The 21,735-nt window shown below is 36.4% G+C and overlaps 1 protein-coding gene across 2 annotated transcripts in view; it reads left to right on the top strand.

Moving 5' to 3' along the window:
* CDK17 (cyclin dependent kinase 17) overlaps nt 1-21,735 on the top strand; it is a 92,456-nt gene that overhangs the window by 40,371 nt on the left and 30,350 nt on the right. Inside the window, exons 3-5 of one of the 2 annotated variants that reach the window (XM_039571577.1) lie at nt 1,855-1,893; nt 10,559-10,723; nt 17,178-17,311. In XM_039571577.1, the coding sequence (XP_039427511.1) occupies nt 1,855-1,893; nt 10,559-10,723; nt 17,178-17,311 (338 nt within the window). The remainder of the gene's footprint in view (nt 1-1,854; nt 1,894-10,558; nt 10,724-17,177; nt 17,312-21,735) is intronic. The other variant, XM_039571578.1, reaches the window with a different exon arrangement.

The raw sequence follows: 21,735 nt of genomic DNA, 5'->3' as shown, positions 1-21,735 counted from the left end.
GGTACAAATAATCTTCAGAAAGTGCTTCTTCATATGTGCTTAATTTTCGAGCATTACATCATGAACTTGAGAAATAAGAGTTGAAGGGCGTTGAAACTGTGCATTTCAGGTCAGAAGGCAAGACTAGGCCCTGAATGCTGAAGGCCTTTACAGCAGAATTTTCTTCCATTGTTACTGTCCAATTCTTTTGATTTCACTTTTTCTTTCTAGCAAATCGCACATCTTGTCTCCTGTCATTCCATGCTGATGGCTGTGTTCACTGAAGGTTATCATTTTATACATGCTAGTTTTTTTCCTTCCTGGGAAACAGCTGTGTTACTGGGTTATAGAGATTGTAGAGACTGTGTCCATAGAAGACCATATCTGTGCTGACCAGGAATCCAGACTCATCTCCATCTGATTTATATCCTGTAAAATATTTATTATAAGTTGCAGTTCAGCACTGCCGTTCCAGATGTAGATCACTTGTGCATAGTACCAGGGCCCTTTCCTTATGGTCACCTTTTGCAATAACCTGTATTGTTCAGCCCCCTGTCAAATGCTTCTTCCCCCGCAATTGCCTGTAATTTTAAGTAACTGCAGCTCCCATCCAGAGGCCCACCTTGTCATTAGCTCCAGCTTTGAGTGGGTTGTTTCAAGATTCAGAGAACAGTACTCCTAAAGTAGAACAAATTGTCCCATTTGTAGTTCACGGACATAAAGATAGATCCATAACTTTTGATTTCTTTGCAGTGCATTGATACCACTGAATCAGCTAACCTTTTGTATGCAGTCTCACTTAATACACAGCCTCCTTCATCGTGTGATGTCAGTACAATCTCAGTATGCATCACTCATCCATGAGCAGCAAAATGGGATTAGCAGGGATCAACCCATACTGTTCAATGCAGCAGCACAGAGCTGTTGCACTGAATATAGAATAACCATTGGGTTTGGGTTTTTGGAACACCATCAAATTATTTAGTGACCAGAAACATATATATAATTAAATCTTTCTTACAAATTATATTCATCATGATTGGCTTCTGGGTGAGGAAGCGCTGCCAAATCAGGTCATAAGCCATAAAAATAGGGGGACCAGTGAAATGCCTAATAATATATCTGAAGCCTTATGAACTGTGGACTGTATGAGGTATACTTCGGGCTAGTCTTTTATCTAAGTACAAAAGCTTTTCATGGTCTCTGATGTTTCAACATATAAAAACAATTAGGTGGATTTGTTGTTTATTTTTAATTCTGCCATATTTTAATTTCTCATATTAACAGTGTGCTGGCTTGCTTTTTAAATTCTAGATTCTACCTTAATATATGAATTTAGATTAACATTAAAAATACTAAATGATAATTTTTCGATTTGGCAACTAAATTTGCTCCTGGAACTTTTGTTTGCCAATGACATACTAATGAAATTTGGCTAGGAGTAACATCCAAATCATGCATATTTAAATCCTAATTAAGTGTAAAATTTATGCAAATACTTCAAATACATTTGATCTCTAATGAAAGCAAAAAATGCAGCTGTATTGTCTAATACTATGAAGTGCATTATCACAACCTCCAAGCATGCTTTTAAAAAGAACTGCAAGATGCGTTCCAAAATACATCCACAGCTCTTGCATTAATTTATAAGTAACTTGGAAAGCATTCTATTTTGTTATGGTTGGGTTTTTTGGGTTTTTTGGTACAGAGAAATACACATGTACATAATAAACCAAAAAAGGTGAAGTTCTGATAGAAATGGCTACATGAATTTGTAAAATAATACTTATCTCCATTTGGTCTCTTTTAGCTCAGTGATGTGATCATAGGATCCAGTCTCATGAACACTTGCATAATTTTTTTGTAATTTTACAGGTGTGAGTAATAATGGAAGGATCAGCTACGGTAAAGTGCGTAAGTGTTTTTTAGGTTTAAGGCATTAATGACTAGTTAATACTCTGATAAGAGGGATGAATGTTTATAAAAATCAACACATTGCAATACTGTCTCAGAACATCCAAATGCCTTTGTAGTTTTAATCATTTCATATCATCTTCAACAGAGCTGAGAAATTTCCATTCCATCTGCTATGTATAATTCCTTGAGTGTGGAAGGAAAACAGTGTGTTGCAACATATTTTCAAGACAGTGTTCTTGAATTGAAAATATGAGCACAGAAATGCTTACTGGTAATAAATCGGTAAAATTTCTCTGTTGATGTTGGAGGAAAGTATCAGTATGAAGGTGTGGGTGGGTGAGGGAAGAAGAAATCCCCAGAATTGCTAGAGCTCATTTTAGAGCTACAGATTACTGTGAGTAATTGGCAGTTGTTACAACGAAACACTGATCCTTGTACTGTCCCTTACACTGTACTGGCAATGTTTTTATTATAGTCTGTACGTACCCTTCTGTGCTGTGGTATACATCCATTTTTGTTATTCCTGTTCAGTATGGTTTCTCCATCCTACATACACTGCACAACATAGTGTTCTTTCTTCCCTTCTGTTTTAATTTGCTTCTTCCCACAAAACCTAGGGTCTCTGTTCATATGTGAAAGTGCTTATAAAGCAAAATGAGCATGAAAATTCAGTGCCTGAAGCATGCTGCAGAGGCCCACAGTCTTGGGGGGCCTTGTGGGGGCCTTGTCCACTCATAAGTGTTTTCCTTAGAAGCAGAATGCAAGTTCAGCAGGAGAACACAATGTTTAGATGCAGAAGTGGACTCTCTAAATACACCAGATTTCTGTTAGTGTAGGCTCACTGATGGATGTGCAGAGATTTGTTCTCAAATGGTATTCAGATGGAGTTGTTAAGTACAGAAAAGTACAATACACATAACTAGCCAACACAATTTATTTCTGAAAGGAGGACTAAAAGGAGCCAGATCCTGTTTCCTGGTTTGGTTGGCAGTGTGGTCTCACAGATGTTTGCACTGGGAGTTGTATGTGTGGATGCAAGGATAGAGGCCAGGGATACTTGCATCTTGGCTGTGGTATTGACTTGCATTAATGAAATTGTAGCTGAAAAATTTTTCTGAAGGATTTGGTGTAGTGTGATGCCTTCTGCAGTTACAGTTTTAAACTGATGGCGTGTTATGCTTATCTGATTTGAGGTACAGAACTACCATGCCTACGTTCCAGTACAGGTTCTGATGGCCAAAAATATTATCTGAGAATTATCTTCTAAGCAGTATGAAATACATAAATCTTAAATGCGGGGCTTTGGTTTTGAATATATTTCACTTGATTGTGATCTTTATGATTTTGGTACCCAGACTGAAGGCAAAACCTCACTCTGTATGAAGTCAACTTTGAAAGGTTTTTTGTAGTGTTTTTTAGATGTCTTGATCTCATTCTTTGCCTGGTGTATTTATAGTTTGGTTTTGTGCATTGTTTTTGTAGTTCAAACAGACAGAAAAAGTTCTGTCCTTTCTGTCTCAAATAAAAAAAAAAAGTTTCTAGGACGTTACAGTGCCATTTTAATAATTGAGGTACTTCATTTCTCCGAAGAAGCTGAAGGCTGAGTTTCTTCAGGGTTATATTAGCATATTTTTTCAAATCTTCTACCAATATTTTTTGCCTTGTGTTGTCCAGGTGAAGAATATTTGCTCTGGAATGACTGCTGTACTCAAATGGATTAATTTGACCAGTGGGAAGAAACCCTTGAAGTTCTGCCAAGTTTTTAAAATCTTAATATTCAATAGTTTGAAGATTTCATCTTATTTTTTAATGAAAAATACTGGTTTAAGTGGTATTGAGTGGTTGCTCTGTTTTTACAGTGACTTAATATTTTCCTGAGTATCACATAACAGAATCTTAGGAAACAACCCCATAAAATAATCTGTAAATACACAGTGTTTTGTAGTGTTCCTCATCCAGCTCCTGGAGAGTACAATATAGCAAGTGTATTGCTGCTTTGGGTTATTTAAATGTATCTTTTATGGCAGCTGTCACCTGCAATCAACTAATTTTACTGAGTGGGTCTGACTGCCTTACAGCAGTGTAATTAAATATTATACAGTGCAGCATGCCAGCTCTGAAATATCAGAAATTCACCTGCTTGCATTCTACATTTTCTGAAGAAATAAAGGGCTCTTGACAACAGCCTCTTCAGCAGTTGTTCGAAATATTTTGTATTCCAAGTCCAAAAAAAGTCAGGTTTTATTATGTAAAAACTGAGTAATCATTAGCAGAGCCTAACATTCAGATCAGGTAAATGAATGTGTAGTTAATGATGCTGAAATATGATTAAGCTGTATGACAGTAGCATTTGAGAAGCCTACATAAATAAACTTAAAAGGTTGTGATGATGCATCACAAGCTTCATGAATGCAAAGCTGTTCAAAGAATGAATATGTAGTTTCACAAACGTAGTTTTTTGACACTTTTCTGTTCTCTGTCAAATTGGAAATGATAAAAAACAGCCTTGGAAGTTTTCTGGAGCAAGGGTGAGGTCAAGGTGGTGGAAAAGAAACTAAATAGAGTCCTGTCCTATAAAAACCAGTAGTGGATTCTCAAGACATTTAGTGAGATTTTGTTACACTTGAGCCAGTCCAAAGTCAAGTTGCAGTTAAAAGTGTAAAGTGAGGTTCTGCCTCCACGCTTTTGCCAGCAGCTGTGCTGTGTATACCCCATGGAGATCTAGTTCAGAAATCTAAATCAAAATTGCACTTCTTTTTTGTTGGGGGGGGGGGTGTGGACCTTGAGCCACATTTTTGGTAGAACCAGTGAATTGTGGCAGGCACAAAGATTCATCCTTACTTAGAATATGGAACATGCCTGGGTTCAATCCCCATTCTGTACCCAAATCAGTAATCATAAATGCTAAGTCTCCAATATTTCTTACTTTGACTAGAAAATCTCCACATGTGTATTTTAATTTTATTTATATGAAGTTAAAATATGTATTTATATGGTTTACATGTCCAGAATGGATAGTGGTTGTGGAATCAAGCATTTTTTTGCAGACATACTCAGCTCTGTTTCATTTAAGGGAAAATGCCACCTTGTATGACTGTGATTTTAGTTCTTTATTAAAGCTAGTTGAATCAAATTTCATTGCAAAATTTAGGTAGTGAAATCTGAAAAACAGCTTGGTCTCTGTCAAATAGTAGAGATTCTCACAGGACATAAAAAAAGGAAGAGTTAGGTGAGCACATGAAAATATATATTCATAAAAAGTGTTTTAAAATGCATTTACATTCCTAATGAAAACACTTTCTTTCTTTAATCCACCAGCTGACTGACGTGTGACAGTATGTCAGTTACTGAGACCATGCAAAGAAATGCCAGGCAATTCTGCAGGCTCTCTGGAGCTCAGCTTAAGTAAATCCAGTTAAGTAAATCCAGCACAGGAAAGAAGGTGATAGTGTGGGTCTTTGTTATCATAGATGGATGAGGAAAAGAAACATTGTGGATTAATTGAAAAATGGCTTAACTCGGAAGTAATTTGAGGTCAAGGTTTGTGGTTAATTTAAATTGCAGTTAAAGGAAGAAGAGGAAGCATCTTTATAAAATTGTTGGGTTTAGTTAATTCCTCGGCCAGGTGTCTTGTTTATACACACTGCTGTTCTAATTGTTATGGCAGTTTTCATAATTATGAAGTAAAAAAAAATTCAGTTCCACTTATGTTCAAACATAAATTTATTCCACTTTACAATTGAATAATTTCAGTGGTTCATTTGAGTTGCTTTCTGGTTTCTTATGTTTGTTAGCATTGGTGTTGGCATTATTTCAAACTTAGCAAAGCAGTGGTACCTTACTGGGTACAGTGTTTTCCTAAAATATATGTGTGTATTCTAAAACATTCCATGATCTAGAAACTTATAATCATTATTAAGCCAGGCTGATTGCATTTTCAACTGTGTTTTCTTTGAATAGTGCTGTTGTATTTATTTTGGGTTATGCCAATAGTAACAGAAGTTTGAATGACAGAATGTGAGAAGTACAAGAAAATGCTCCAGATTATATAAAGGGTTAGCTCAGCACTCACCAAACTTGAAAATCGAGTAATACAACAGTGCACAGTCACCATACATTGCTCAATTTCAAACCCTGCTGAAGGTGCAAGGTTAAGCCAGATGATGTGGACGTGGCATTTAAAAAAAGGGATATGCATTTTTATAGATACAAAACAAATGTGCACATCTAGGTATACTTTATTAAAGGGTGTCTATTGCAAGAATTTTTCAGGGACCTTGAAAAGAAATCCATGTGGTCATCCTGTACATCAGTATAATATTTATAACTATTCTCATTGAGAATGTTGTTTAACCTTTTTCACACTTAAAGACTAGATTTGCATGATAGCTTAGTAGGCTGCCTAAGAAATGTAAGGGTTGAAATGGCATTCCTTGAAAGACGAGTCCAAGATTATATGATGGTGTAGCCAAAATAAGAAGAGACTATAATAAAAACTGATGAAATACAATTTAAAAAGACCACTGAGAAGTCTGTGTTTCAGCTTGTTTTCCATACCAGTTTATCAGTTTGGAGTTACAGATGATAGAGTAGGGTGAGGAAAGAGAGCTAAATGATTAATAAGACCCGTATTGGAATGGTTGTGCCAGCGAAAGCCAGCACAAGTGAACAGCCACTGCAGAAGTCTTGTGCTGTAAGGACAGCTGGAGTTGTGCCTGTCTGTTCTCCAGACTCTGAGGATGACATTTTAGGGCAAGTCTAAGATTAGAGCCAAAAGTACAATATCATTTCCCCAGTGTATTGTATCAGTTTCTAGCTCAGAGACTTCCTGAACTAGGCAAGTCTCTGTGTGGTTAGTAACCCTGAGCAGATTGCTTGTTCAGTCTCCCCTTGAGTCTTGGAGGTTCTGGTAGTTGTAACATCCTGTGGTGAGGAGTTTCCGCAGAAGAATCATTTTGTGTGCAGTATGCAACCTGCCATGGCTGGCTTTTTCACTCTTGTGCTGAAGGAGGTGGTGGATGCAGCGAGTTCCCAGGTGTCCTCTTCAGCCCTCAACTGAGTCCATGGATTGTATCATGCTTCTATTGTTTTAATCTATATGAGAGCGGAAGATGAGAGCTGTGCATGATCTCAAAATGCAGTAGATCCACACACTTGCACAGTGAATTTTCTAGTGGTTTTTTACTCACCTTTTAATTTCCATCATTCATTTTGCCTGTGGCTGAATATTAAACCAATAGCAACACATGGTTACTGAGTTATGTTTACCAAGTACAGTGACACTAATGTAAAGGATGTTTGTGAGTTTTATATGGGGGAAACATTTTTTTAAAGACAAATCAAACCTATAATCACAGAAATAAAATTATAAGAAGCAGTTTTTATAGATGTATATAGTAAAGGCATTTAACTTTTACAGTTTAGATGTATTTTCAAGCCCAGACAGTTGACTTAACTCACATCTTAAAACTGCAGTGTTATACTTTAAATATAGTGATTCAACGTGTTAATAATTCTGGAAAAAATGAAGTGAATTAAAGGAAATTGTAACTTCAAAAGAAGTACTTGTGGGTCTTTGGAGAGAGAGAGAGAGAGTTAAGTAGTTGTTTCAAAAGCACTTTATTTAACTCTTGTATCTCATAAATGCATGAAAACTGTAATAAAGAGTCTTGTAAATTAATTTCCAGCAACAGTTTGCTTGATGATCTTCAATATTTGTTCCAGCTCTTGGCTGTTAACAGTCCCATTTGCAGGGAGGAGGTAATATAATGCAGAATTCATGCAACCATTTCTTTAGAAGTTCCTAGCATACAGCAATGCACACTGAATTGTTTGTAACAATTCTTCAACAATACTTTTCTGAACCATAAGCCCGTACCTTATACCATCATATGCCATACGATCCCTCATTTTGGTAAATTAATGTGTATCAGGATTTTAAACCCCTATTTATAAGCAAGCAGGATTAATACTCGTCTTAGTCAGAAATACAGTGTCATGTGAGTGTTTTTTTAACCTTCGCTTCATTGTCTGCCAGCAGTTATGCCTGTCCTACTACATAACCTAAATTATTGTTGCAAAATTTTATAATGGGCTCCACAATTTAGTACAGTACTTAGGACAGTGAAGGAAGGTAATAGTTGCCTATGATGACAAAAGTTATTTCTGTGTAATTGGATCTTATTATATCAACCATTTTTCTTTCATTTTTATATAAATTTACTTAATAGTGTGATCTGTATTTATCCTTATATTTGAGCTGAACTTTTCATGTGTTAGGATATTTTAGGAATTTTGTTTTAAACTGTAAAATATGTACAAATGTACCAGTGCCATGAGGAAAACAAATTTTTTAAATAATCATCTCTGTGCATCACACTGTCATGTTACTAATGAACATAAAACCCAATCTCTACATAGACATTTGGTGTATTCATAAATGCTGGCCTCTTTTGTGTACTTCACAGTTCATGAAGGTAGATTACTTTTAGCATGAGTAGACAAAAGCCATAACATGCAAGGTACTATTCATTTGTGCACCAGCACACATTAACTCAGTGTGAGGTGTTTAGACTCGAAACTTTATCAAATTCAAATCAAATTAGCAAGAAAGTTGGAAAGCAAAAAGCAGATGTTAACTTACCAAATGTAGTAGTTGTGCTGAAGGTGGACCTGTGTCCTGTCATGTGGAAGTAGTAATAGATTGTATTAAAAATTGCTGGGGAATTTGCTGCCTGCTGCCTTAGGATAAATCTGCTGTTGAAGGCATGCAACAAGGAAGCTGGTACCACTTAAGTAAAAAGGGTGATGCAAACTATTAGAACAGAAATAAGCATTTGGGGTAGAGATGTGCAGAGGTCTGAAGACCCTGGTCATACTTCACAAACATATACACAGATGTATGGTGTATTTTTCCTCATGTTCACCCGCTCTGAAGCTGTGTTTATCAAGGATGCAGGCAGGTTTGTAACAGTGCTGACATGTCCTTTCTGTTTTCTGCCTGCAGCATGTTTTTTTCCCAGGGCTTTTGTTTTTTTCCCTGCAGCAGCTGAGTTAATGTTTCTTGGGTTTTTGTCTCACTGTGTTATTCATGTTTATATGCAAAAATTCCTTGCATAATTATTTCTTAAGGTCACTGACCTGTCCTTGGGTAATTCTGTTTGTGTACTTCTGTCTCTGCTTCAGACTAATCGTAACGATGTATCTAGAAGGTTTTTGTGTTTGTGGGGAGGGAGGGGGTTCCCTTCAGGATCCTGTTTCCCTTAGGTTATTAGGCATTTGTTGCTGTTCCTTCTCTTCACCATTGAAATTCTACTTTCCATAAAATATGTTCTCCTAGCTGTATTATTCTTACTACCTTTTTTGGAGCTGAAAGCAGGATTTTGGGGTCCCTGCATGTGGGAATATAAGTTGGAGTGGTGAAATAGCATCCCAGAGTGCTCCCTGTCCCAGGAGGCATGAGTGAAGCTCTGAGCACACCCTGGGAGCAGTGCCTCTGGTGGGTGCTGCTCCATTCAGTAGCACTCATGCTGCAGTTACTCAGTGCATGGCTGCTGCCTTTTCTGTCTTCTGAATAATACTAAACATTAATCCTTTATGTTAACAAGAATCAAGTAATGGAGGAGTAAAATTACTTGAATCTCAGCTGTGCTTTGGGCATAGCTTCTGTTCTTTTCTGTAGTATAGGCACAGTGCTTGCATGTAGCTGTCAGATGACTCTGATCCCATTTTCTGAAGTGAGAGTATTTCATCTTTATTTCTGTATGAATGACTCCACTGGTGGTTCTGCTAAGTCCACTGCTGAGACAGTCAATGCAAGTGGACATCTGGTTTGCTTCTTTTGGGGGTAAAAAATGTCCTCATGTTTTTAGAGTTAGCCTGCTTCTAGGACCGTGTCGATCCTTGAGGGCTAGTCCATGTGTGAGGAGTCAGGTTGCTGAGGGAACATGAATACTCAATTTCTGTGCACACTTGTAAATAAGATTTAAGAATTTCCAACGTTTCATTCTTTTAGAAAGTTCTTATCAATGATAATAACTTTTTAAAAAAAACTCTGTGAACCATCTGAAACACAATCCAGTAGAAAGTCAAAATAAAGAATTGAACACTTAATTTTTCTGATACCCTGTAAGTTAATAACCTTAATTATGGCATGACAGGTCTGGGAGGTATAGACAGGTACATTTACTTCTAAAGATGTCCAATAGCAAGGCCTTGGTAGTAGTGACCCGTGAGAATTCTGAGAGGGAGAATATTTTCAAAGGCTTACAGTTGATTTTGCTCATCACAGTTGATCTAACAGCTGTCCTGTTTAAAAGTAAAGATGAAACATTGTGCAGTAAGACAGAAGAAAATAATTAGTGTTCTGGTTTTATTGATGTTCTAAGACTGGATATTCAGGGCATTAACTCGTCCAGCAGCAGAGTGACAGGATTTAGTAAAGTTAAATTTGGGTAACGCTTACTGCCATGTTTCGTACTGTTTTGTTAATAGAGAAATGGCCATAGTATGATGGTCTACTGTTAGCATGAAAGATAATCTTACCAGACTGGTGATTTCCTGTTTACTAATTCTTTTTTTTCTTTCTTTTTTTTCTTCTGGCATGTTCCTGACAATCCTGCTTGCTTGTGGCAATGAATATTTTGATCCCTGTGAATTGTAGAGCCTATTGTGAAGAATGGCAGGCCTCCAACGTCTCACAGCATGCACTCATTTCTCCACCAGTACACGGGATCTTTCAAGAAGCCCCCTTTACGGAGACCACACAGCGTCATAGGGGGCAGTCTTGGCTCTTTCATGGCAATGCCCAGAAATGGGAGCAGATTAGGTAATTTCCTACATTGTTTGTTTAAATTGATTTTTCTGTGAAAAAAAATGTTTGTATGGATTTGTAGCAAGAGGTACAGATATTCTAATGCTTTATTAAATCTCTGAATATGCAGTAATTTTTTCTGGAGTTTGAGAAATTTGTTTTTAAGGAACTGAATGTCTCTTAAGATTTTCAGGAAGAAAGCAATTAGAAAAACACACAGAAATCACCCATTAATTTTTGACAAGTTACAAAAGTAACAAAATAGTCTTTCTTAGTACTTTGCAAGGAACTCATGTATCCATCTTAGTTAAGCATTGGCAAGAATGTAATACCAAAAAAAACAAGAGGATAATCATCCTGTATGTGAGATTTTAAAAAAACCTGGTGTATCGCTTCTCATTATTACAGAGAAAAAAAATGTTTCTGTCAGTGACAAATTAAGGCCACTCAACTATAATTATGTTTTTGTTGTGGTCCTGAGCTATATTTGTGCTTCCATGAAGCAAATAAGTTATGAAATATTTTTTTCTTCTTCAAGTAATTTATCATGTTGCTGCCTCCAGTCACCATTAATGTTTTATCCTGCTTTTATGTTATTTTAAATTATGCTTAATTAATTGATACTAGAAAATGAGAGCAAGTCACAGCTTAATTAGAGTTTTATTATTTTTTCAATCTCCTGCCCTCCTTTAGAAGTGTGATAAACTGATCTTCAAGATTAAGCTGTGAATCTTCAAGATAGTAGTCAAACCACTTATATCCTCCTCTGGTGTAATACCACTCATCTTGTTCAAAACCATGCCTTTTACTGTTTGAGTTACCATTCAAACTGCGAAAAGACTTATATCCTTTTGAATTTACTATAGCAGCTGTTGCTATCACACAAGAAAATAGGTTTTAGTATGCACGGTTTGACTACGACATCAATTTCTGATTTCACTCAAGTCCTGTACACAGTATTTGCTTTTTCATTTTTGCCAAGCTTTAGTTAAGTTGCCAAGAATCTAACAGGAAGAGAGAGTTTTAAAAAAAAATTAATCGTGTACTTAGAGAAATCTGTGTTTAGGAATATGTAGTCTGTATGGATTATTTGTCAAGCTAGATATGTGTAAACTAAGTACAGGAGCAGCAAAGATGTTTTTGAGTACAGAGATGCCTGTACTCTCTTAATTGTGCATTGCCTTTAACAACAATTTGTAATTTTTTTGAAGTAGTATGGAATACATGTACAGAATGTATTGTGGAATCACAGAATGGTTTGGGTTGGAAGGGACCTCAAAGATCATCTAGTTCCATCCTCTCTGCCATGGGCAGGGACACCTTCCACTGGGCGTGGTTGCTCTGTATTTGTATGCTAAACCCCTCTTTTCGCTTTGGATACGATAATGTCTTATTTTTTAGTGCCTTATTTGATGGAAATACAAGCTACCTGTACGTGTTATCTAGTGGTAAAAAACAGGAGTACAAGTATGTGCAAGCATAATTCCTCTTTCTGCTCCTTTTTCACATCTTTCTTTCTTTCTTCTGTTCCTGCCATATGAGAATGGTTATTACTCATCAGGAAGCTGAGGTTTTCCCTGTTGGAATAATGACATCAGAAACAAAACGGTCAAATATGCTGCACTGCATGAGACTTTTATTTTCTTTGCTTTCTTCATCCACCCTCTTTTCTTTGCAGTTTTTCCTCTATTTCATAGGTAGAAAAAGGGTATCAGAGAGATGTCCTTGAAATACCACAAAATCATGGCAGGTAAAAGGATGGTTATTTGGTTAAAGAAAACCAGATTAATCTGAGACCTGCCACAAGTGCATCTTTATGCTGCCTGTGTTTGAATGAGATTATCAATATAAAAATCGATTGAGGAGCCCCAAGGTGTTTTGGAGTTTTGTTTGCTTTTTGAGCATTGAACTTGAGTTTCTGGAGTTGTGGTAACATGTACAATCCCAAAATACTTTAGAAGTAATTTCTACTTGGAAATTCTCTGTTAGCTTTGTTTTGTAAAATGCTGTGTAAAGGAAAAATTTTTGAACTGTGCCTTTGTTTAAAAGTTTTTAGCAATTTTTAAATTTAGTGTTCAGTTACCAGGATGATTTTAAATAGCAGAGGTGTTTCTCAGGCCAAACTGTAAAACTACTGAATGAGGGTTTAGCTGACGGATTTTTTTAGTTCACTTGTATCTGTACAGCTTCTACAGTCTTGTACCTCTGGAAGCATTTAACTGCTGCAGTCCCCGACTAAGCCAGAGCTAATAAACCTTTTTTGGACCTGACCTGGCTGAATGAGGAGCAAATCTGATTGTCCTTGTTCCATATTCATATTAATGCTGCCTCTGGGGAGGCTCCTGGAATGTGCAGAGCTAACTGAAGCTGGTCCTCCTGGTGAACTGCAGTTAACGGCCAGGAGAGAGTTAATCCTTGCTTTTTCCAGTTACGTTGATACAGTCATGGAGAAGTTTTGTTTCATTGTCATAAATATTAGTTGAAAGGAATGATGTTTTCATACACCTTTCATAGTTCAGTAATGGTAACAGCAAAGGCAGTTTCTCACTATGGCCTTCCTCAGTTTGCATTATATTATCAGCGAAACTAATCGTACAATGTAGACACTTCATAGAAATTAAGCTTCAGAAAAGTGCACCCTGGAAGAAATCCATTATGCAAGTCACATGATTATTCTTGTAATAATTTGAAGTAAGGTGGAGAGATCATGCAGTCTGACTCAGTACTAATTAGTGACTTTGATTATGGCTCACTTGGAGGAGTTCTCATTTGCTGTGCTGTAGGTTCCCTGTATTAATTTCTTCTGTGATGCGTTCCTCACAGCTGAAATGAGGACAGCCTTTTCCTTTAAGTGTAGTTCTCTAGTTTCCCTGTTATATTGTAGTCATCTACATCTGGCTTTTCATTACATGGCCATTCTGGATATTTAATAAGATATGTAGAGTACATTAAAATAAACATCTGTGTAAGAGAATGGCTTGGTATTGCAGTGAAAGCAATTCAATACGTTATTGAATGTTTAAAACCTCTGAAGACTATGCAAGCAAGCTTTGATGCAGGTAAACTTGTCTACAGAAAGACTTAGAGAAATTAAGGAAATATTTGCATGGCTTTCATCATTGCTTAATCAAACATCATTGTGCACCTGTGTAAAAATGATTAAAATGTCTGGGTTAATGCCTTAGTCTGGGGTTTATGCTATTAAAATAATGAACGTAAGGCTCTACCAATGCCTTTTTAATTGAATCAGATAAAAGGATGCATTTGTATCAGATGATAACACAGTCAAGTTATTTTTTAAAAAGCTTATAATTATATCTGTTTAGAAAATAATTAAAACATCTGCAAACCCTTATAAATCGGAACAGTGGGGTATTTAGCCCATTGGAAATACATCTGCTTAATGATACGTTTTTGGTTGCTACAGCCAGTATTCTGCTTAAACCCTCTTGGTTGTGGATATGTAGCTTATCCAGACTTACCAGAATTTATCATAACACAGGGGTATTCAAATCATCATCCTATGTAAGTCTGAAATACTGCACTTTTAGACTTGAATGGTAGAGACCCTTTTTGTCTTCATATTCCTGATTTATAAAGAACAGAAGCTCCTTGTTAGCTACATTATCTGTCCCAAATATATGGGTTTGTGTTACTAGTTCTTGAAATAGTGCTTAGTTGTGTGTTATTACGTAGCTGATATTCTTAGCAGAAGAATTATCATTGTCAACTAGGGTGCTCTATGTAATTCTGAGCATTGCATTTCCAATTGTCTTTTTTTACTAATTATTTCATAATACAAATGTTTTGTGGAATTAAATGTGTAAAAATATGACAGCATCAATTCCATAATTACTTTATTTAAATAACCAGTCTCTCAGAAAAGAAATAATGTAATTGCACCATGGCTTAAAATGCAGCACTACTTCAATTTTGTCAGTTTTTATTTTGTGAGATTGGTGAGATAAGTGTCCCTTGCCTAGCTTCCATAAAGAAAACAGACTTTGGGTCCCAACTGATGGGCTTGTTCTAACATGAGGATAAATAGATTGGGGAACCCCTGTCAGTAGCTGTTGCACTTCATTTTACTAACAGAATCTCAAGAGCTGTAACTGCTAAATTGGATTACATGACATCTCAGAAAAGAGAGTTTTTATTAAAGAACCAATACGGTGAATGTGCTGTTTACCAGATAGTGCTGGCGTAACAGCTTCGCTGCAAGTAGTGTTTTCAATAATGCTTTTATATTACTAAAAGTAATTTTCCACAGTTTGTTAGAGATTTTAAAAAAGACAGCTGTCAAGTCACTACAGAGAATAAGACATTTCTTAGAAACTTGGCAAAAGAGAATTACATTTTTTCTGTTTAGCTTTAAAACTAAGGCTGATCTTTAGGAACCGCTTTCTGAAAATCTTTCCCTGTGATTCAAACTGCAGTGCCTTTAGAAGCACTGATGAGTGTTTAGCTTGTTTGAAATCAGAAGACTACTTATTACATAAGGAGTGCAGGTTAATTTTTTTTTTTATTTAGTCCAAATCTGAGCGTGACTTGCAGGGAAAATTCTGATTCAGTGTGGATTTTAAATAGAAATCCAATATAAATCCGCATCACTGCTGGAAAATTTGCTTTGTGCATGAGATGCATGCTTAGTTTGTGTATTTAATTACAGTATTTTGAGTTAAAATATGTTGCTAATAGCTTACAAGTTAATCTTTCTTTTTATAGCCATTCTGTTTTCCATAAAAGGAAACTTTTTGTACTAAGGAAGAATTTGTTCCTTTGGAGTCTGCATGATGCTATGTAAGCCAAACTAGACAAATATTTTAGAAGATGTGTAGATAACGAAACATTGCCCTAATGGCTTTTTTTTTTCCTAGAAAATCCAATTTTCTTGCTTGTTGATGGTGGTGAAACTTGCAATTTCTCTGTTGGTTTTGGGGGGCTTTTTAAAGTTGCTGTAATGCTTTGCAAATGTTAAATACTTTCAAATGTATTGGTGGTAAGGCTGAACTGATCTCTGTGTGTTCTGCTAATATTAGCATTTTTTAGGGATAGAGTTCTGGGATTTTTAGTTGTTCCTCAGGTTCTCTTACACCTTGTACAAGATAATGATTACTAACAAGGATCAGAAGACAGCAGGGAAACTGGTGTCTTTTGAAGCACCTACTTTATATGTATAGGTATTCAATTTCTACACTAGTTTTGGAGTTCAGATATTTCAGAGGTGATGATGGAGCATTATTCATAGTGAAGTGCTTGTATGACCATTTTCCCATGTGTCCTTTTGCAAATCATTTGGCTCTTCATGCTATTAATGACACCACCTTTATTTTCTTTTGTTCGCTACAGTGTTTGTCTCCGAAGCCTGAAAAATTCCTTGGTGCTTAAAAGCAACGTACATATGTATGCATATATGCATAAACTTTTATGTGCCTGAATCTTCAGGATTGTTTTAAAATTACCAATTTCACTAGATATGAAGATCCTGCAACATCACATAACTCAAGTTGTCTGTTACGTAAATTCCTTCATAAGGTCACAAGTTTCACTTAATGGCTCTTAAAAGTCAGGTTCACTGTTGCAGTGGGGATCCTGCAACACGCATATATCAAACCAGGAGTCCCGTGGAAAGGAAATATATACGGACAGACAGATTCTTGATAGCTGTTTCAGAGATGTTTATTTCTCCAGCCGCATGGCCGGGGCTCTGCTGAGGAACTGTTCCAGTCACGGGACCAAGGGTCCTTCTGCCCGCGCAGGGAACACAAACCAACCCATGGGAACGAGGCTGAGCAGGGGCAGGGAAGCCCCGTGTCTGTGCCCTCAGGGCCCCTCTGCCAGGGCTACACGGCAGGGGAGGGACCCCAACAGTCCACTTCTGAATGTACTTTTATCTTGTGAGCCTTGATTTAGATGGTCATAATACATCCCATGACTTCACACATGGATGCCTCAGGGTTTTATATCTGAAGCTTCCATATTTGTCATTTCTCAAAATAATACTATACCTCTCAGTAGGATTTTTAAGCTTTCTGAAGATACATTTAGGTTACTAGCATCAGGTAGTCTGATTTGAAAATGTTAATTATTCTCAGTAATGTTGTATATCCAACATTCTCTTCTAAAAGAGAAGTGGTACTGAGAGATTTTAGGAACTGAAGCTGGGAGAGGGAGGTGGCTTTTGGGAATTACAATTGGGGTTGGAATGTCTGTCTTTTGTTTTGGAAAATTGAGTTCTGCTGCAGTTCAAGTAAGTTTGCATAGAACTCCTATAAAGTAAACCTGTTCATTTTGTGGTTATTACTGAGCTATATACAGTATGTATCAAGACTGCCATGGCTGTGATGAGTCTTTCACTCTGCTGTGTAACTCAATGCATAGTAATGATTCAGTTCTTTTCTATCTGTACAAGAAAGCTGTTTGATGCATTGCTGTTTAACCGTTTTCAATTCTTTGGATTATTTTAAAGATATTGTTCACGAAAATTTGAAAATGGGGTCAGATGGGGAAAGTGACCAGGCTTCTGGAACGTCATCTGATGAAGTTCAGTCTCCCACAGGAGTTTGTCTCAGAAACCGGATACATAGACGAATCTCAATGGAGGTAATTCACTTTTCATATAAGGATTGTTTAAATTGACAAGAGAGCTGGGGGTTGCTTTAATTGTTTAGTGTAACTGGTTGTCTTCTCAATTAACTGTAACCAACCGTTCTGCCATATATTTCATGCTGAAAGCATTATTTGAATACTATTTAAATTTGTCTCCATTTTTCACACAGAACTATGGTTATCTTGCACTGTTTATGAACTGTTAATTTTGAAAATCTAAATGTTTTGGAACTTGAATTTTTGGGAGGAATTTCTGAAGTGTAGCATTTGAGTCGCTTTCTCTTGCATTGTGTGCAAGCCACTGTATGTATTCAAGAAGATACATGGTTTAGACATCTTTTACTTAACACTGTTTTCTAGTCTTTGCAAAACTAATGCTACAGCAGCAGTGGTCCTGACTGCTTCAGCCTCTTCCTCTCTTCCTGTTTTTTTTCATGAACGGAACTTTACAGGATGGTAAACAAAAGGAGGAAAAGTACCTTATGAATAACTGTGCACATAATTTCCTTTATTTATGAGTCTCATTATGAATACTAGCCACCCTTGTGCTTGCTTTGTTGTCATTTCCCTTGGTGAACTAAAACAGAACACTTCCCTTTTTCTAGAGTGTATAAAAGTTACAGTTATAATGATGCCTTTGTTACAGAAGCATGTAGAATTTTGTAGATGCTGCTTTATAGTACACATAGGAATATGCATAGTTTTAAGATTTTGAATCTTCATTCAAGGCCTCATATCAAATACTGCATTGGGAAACAGATTTGGATAAGTTACAGTAGGGTGTACATGCCAAAAATTTTTTATTTGTAAGGCATTCTGTTATGCTTGAAATTCCAAGACTCCAAGCGTGTAGTGCAGATATGATTTCAAATATATGTAAATTAGCTGCATTAATTATTTATATAGTTTCTTGCACCTGGGAGGTTTTGTAGTCAAATTTTTAAATTTGTATGTTAATCTCAGGTTTGATCTCCAAACTTTGTTCTCCCAACTTTGCTTGTTCAAGTTTATTTGAGGGAACAAAGGTGGGTCTATTGGTTTATGCAGGATAGTTAAATTAGGGATAAAAGTCATTGTGAAAACTTGCTTATCAGAATGTATGCTGCAGAAACTAAAAATCAAGGAAATTATTTAAAAGGATTATTTACTTTTTGTTCATTGTCTGTTTCCTCTACATTTTGAAATGCGTATTTAGAACAGGAAAGAAATAAAGACATTTATGATACATAATGAAATTAAACAACTGAAATGGAAATCTGTCAAATCTTCCAGAGAGGGCTAAGAACCATTAAAGGATTCTCTTTTGTTTTGGAATTCAAGAACTCCAAAAGAAATTACTAAAGAACTCAGGAATAGTAAAGGTCAGGAAATTACTGTGTAATTTTTCAGAAGGCTTTTTTAAAATGAAAGCATCTTTTCATTTTAATCTTTAATTGTAAAACAATTCTAATATTACTGTTTAAGAGACTTTGGGAAACTTTTAAGTTTTGTTTATGCAGTGCTAATTTTCTCATTTTCCTCCAAATTCCAAATGCTTGCTTCTGACTGTTGAAATTAACATTATTTTTTTCATTGACTGGCTCCGTCAATGAGAGCATGAATAGTTTTTTGGCATCTATTAATGTATATTCGGTGAGAATTGTAATGTTTCCCTCAAATCACCATAGTATTGATTGATACGGTGATACGGTGACTTTTCCTGTAATATTTCATGCTGATGTCTGCAAAGAGTCTCAGCTCTGAATTTTGAGAATGCTTTCAATGAGAGATGTTTTTGGTGGCCTTAAAGTTTGCTTCTTAAAAGTGCTTTGTAGCAGAGTAGGTAGGACTTGTACCTGTTCGTGCATTCCAGAGGGAGGAAAATATAACAATCTTGTAGCTTTGGTTAAAATACCTTCCTAATGATAATCTTTTCAGTCAGCTTTATCATTTCCTAAGTGAAAAGGCTTTAAGTGATTACATTGTCTGCCTGTCTTTTTCTCCTCGTATTTATCCCATGGGTCATTTTCTGTCAGTTTTGACAGATGGATAAAAATCTCCATTTCTAGTTCTCTATTAATTTCTGTAAAAAAAACCTCAGCATTGGGAGATACTGTGATGTATCCCCTGCTAGTTAAAAACCACACTATCCAGAGATGAGTTGAGTTGCAAGCTGTAAGTCCACAAAAACCCAGTTTTAGTCATTTTGCTCTTTGTGGAATGGAATCACTTGCTTCCTTGGCCTTTGAGGGAACCAAAGCAAGGTTTCCTCTCGTAACAAGTTGTGCCTGTATGCCTTGTGTGGTTTGTGCCATGAAGGTGGCTGATTCAGTAGTAGCAATGTGATTATATAAAGAGAAAGAAACAATCTCTGTTGTGAAGTAAGTTTCTATTATTTCAGTTTTATTTTGATGGCTGGTGGGAATCTGTTGTCTATAGAAATTGGGTAGCCTGAGGACATACTCCCTTTATAGCCATTTAGAATGAGTTATAGCTGTATGCTGTACATCACAGGTTGGAGTAAATTAGTACATGTGTGCCAGTATGTTTTTGCTGTAGTCTGCTGAAGTCATTAGTCCCAGTTGGAATCCATTGTAGAATGAATTTGATTAAATATACACAGTTGGATGAACTCAATAAAGCAATATTTCTTGTTCCTCCTCACTAAGATGGATGTGCCTGTCACACTGTGGCTGTGTCCTTCCTTGTGTTTAGTTTGACCAATATTTGCTGTATTTATAACAGTTTTGTACATAATTTCTTGGTTATATATGCTTGGTTCTCTCTGCTGAATTGACAAAAGTCCTAATTCATTTTGAAGGTAACTAACCAGGTAAAGTTGAAACCTTGAAACGGTCTTTTTTACTTACAGGAATTTTGTGTATATAACCAAATTTTTGATGCTCGGCTTGAACTTCCTATAGAATTCTGAAAATTAGCAACCTAGCCAGGTTTTTCTAAATTGCTAAAAACATGCATACTGTACTCAAGTGCAACTTAGCAAAAAAAAAAAGTGTTATTATTCCTGATGTATTTTGTCTATGAGAATACACATTCTGATTTTTAGTGCCCATCCCCACTGCAGTTAAATAATGCATAGCTACAAATAAAATGTTGTCAAAGAGCAGACATATTCTCTGCTGCAGAATATATGGAAGACTCTGTTGGGAAATAAAACTGGATCTTTCTAAAATTTTCATATAGAGAAATACAAAATAGACAGTGGAGAGAGAAATGGAAAATGTGTTTGTTGTAGCAGAGTCTCCATAGCAATAGAAAGCTGAAATTTCATAACCTTAAATTGCTGTGCTTTAGATAGAAAATCATACTGCAATGTAACCTAATTATGAGGCATTTTAAATATGAAGTGGTGGTAGTATAATGAGAAAAAGAATCCTGCTCTGCAGTGAAAAGTCTGCTGGGGTGAAAACTTTCTATTCACAGTAGCAGCCATGGAGATAGCAGCTTTCAGTCTGTCATATCCACCCCCCATTCCCCCATGACTTATAATTTAGGCCAGCGTGACAGGGAGATGATAATACGTTTGCTTCTGAATTCGACAACGCTGCAGTTGTGGTTCTAGATTTTTTTTTTTTAATGATTGTTCCTTGTTATCATGTGCTTAGAAAACAAAGAGAAAATACCAGAATCTCATTGTGTTGCCTAGATAAAGTTTATTTTGCTTGTAATCCACAGGCTACAAATTGTCAGTAAAGCCGTTGCTTTTTCTTTCTCTTTCCTTCTACTCGTTCAGGCAGGAATCATGCTGACAGTAGGTGTGAGCATCTATTGTGTGAAGAGTTTGGCTTCAAACAGCTGTTAGGTTTTAATTAAAATGTCTTGTACTCTCATGCTAATATTAATGGTTATTTAGTAAGTCAGTAAAATTGTTTATCAGACATCGGATGGAATAATTTTTTCAAGTGTCAGAAGCAATACAGCTTAAGAATCTCTACACATATTTCTCTATTTTATAAAGTGCAGGTCATGCAATGGGAAACACTTCTGCAGATCATGGGACTATAGCTTAAAGCATTTTCAGTTTGATTTTGCTGGAAAAGAAGACATGGACAGTAATGCATTAATATAACTTCATGTTACAAGCTGTAAGTGTTCACTGGGGGCCCTGTGCCCATGCACTGGATAGTGAGTGCATCATTAAGAGCTGTGGTGGATAAAAAATAAGGAGAAACAGTCTGTGCAAATTGAAACATCTGTTTCCCTTTCCCAGAAGTCCAAGGTCTGTTAGCTGTCTTAGCATGTGAACTGGCGGAGGGCCATAACCTGCTGTTCACCAGCCTGTTTCCCAGATATTTTATCCTGAGAAACAGTTCTTATCCATCCGACTGTCACATTAGTGACAGAAGTGTGTTCCAGATCAGACTGCTCCTACCACACTGCTATAGGGTATAATTCTCCCCTGGGAGGATTAGCTCCAG

The sequence above is a fragment of the Corvus cornix genome, chromosome 1A, assembly GCF_000738735.6.
Source record: "Corvus cornix cornix isolate S_Up_H32 chromosome 1A, ASM73873v5, whole genome shotgun sequence".
NCBI classification, from domain to species: Eukaryota; Metazoa; Chordata; class Aves; order Passeriformes; family Corvidae; genus Corvus; species Corvus cornix.
Note: the sequence above shows the minus strand (reverse complement) of the source record. Positions and strands in the feature narration are given on the sequence as shown.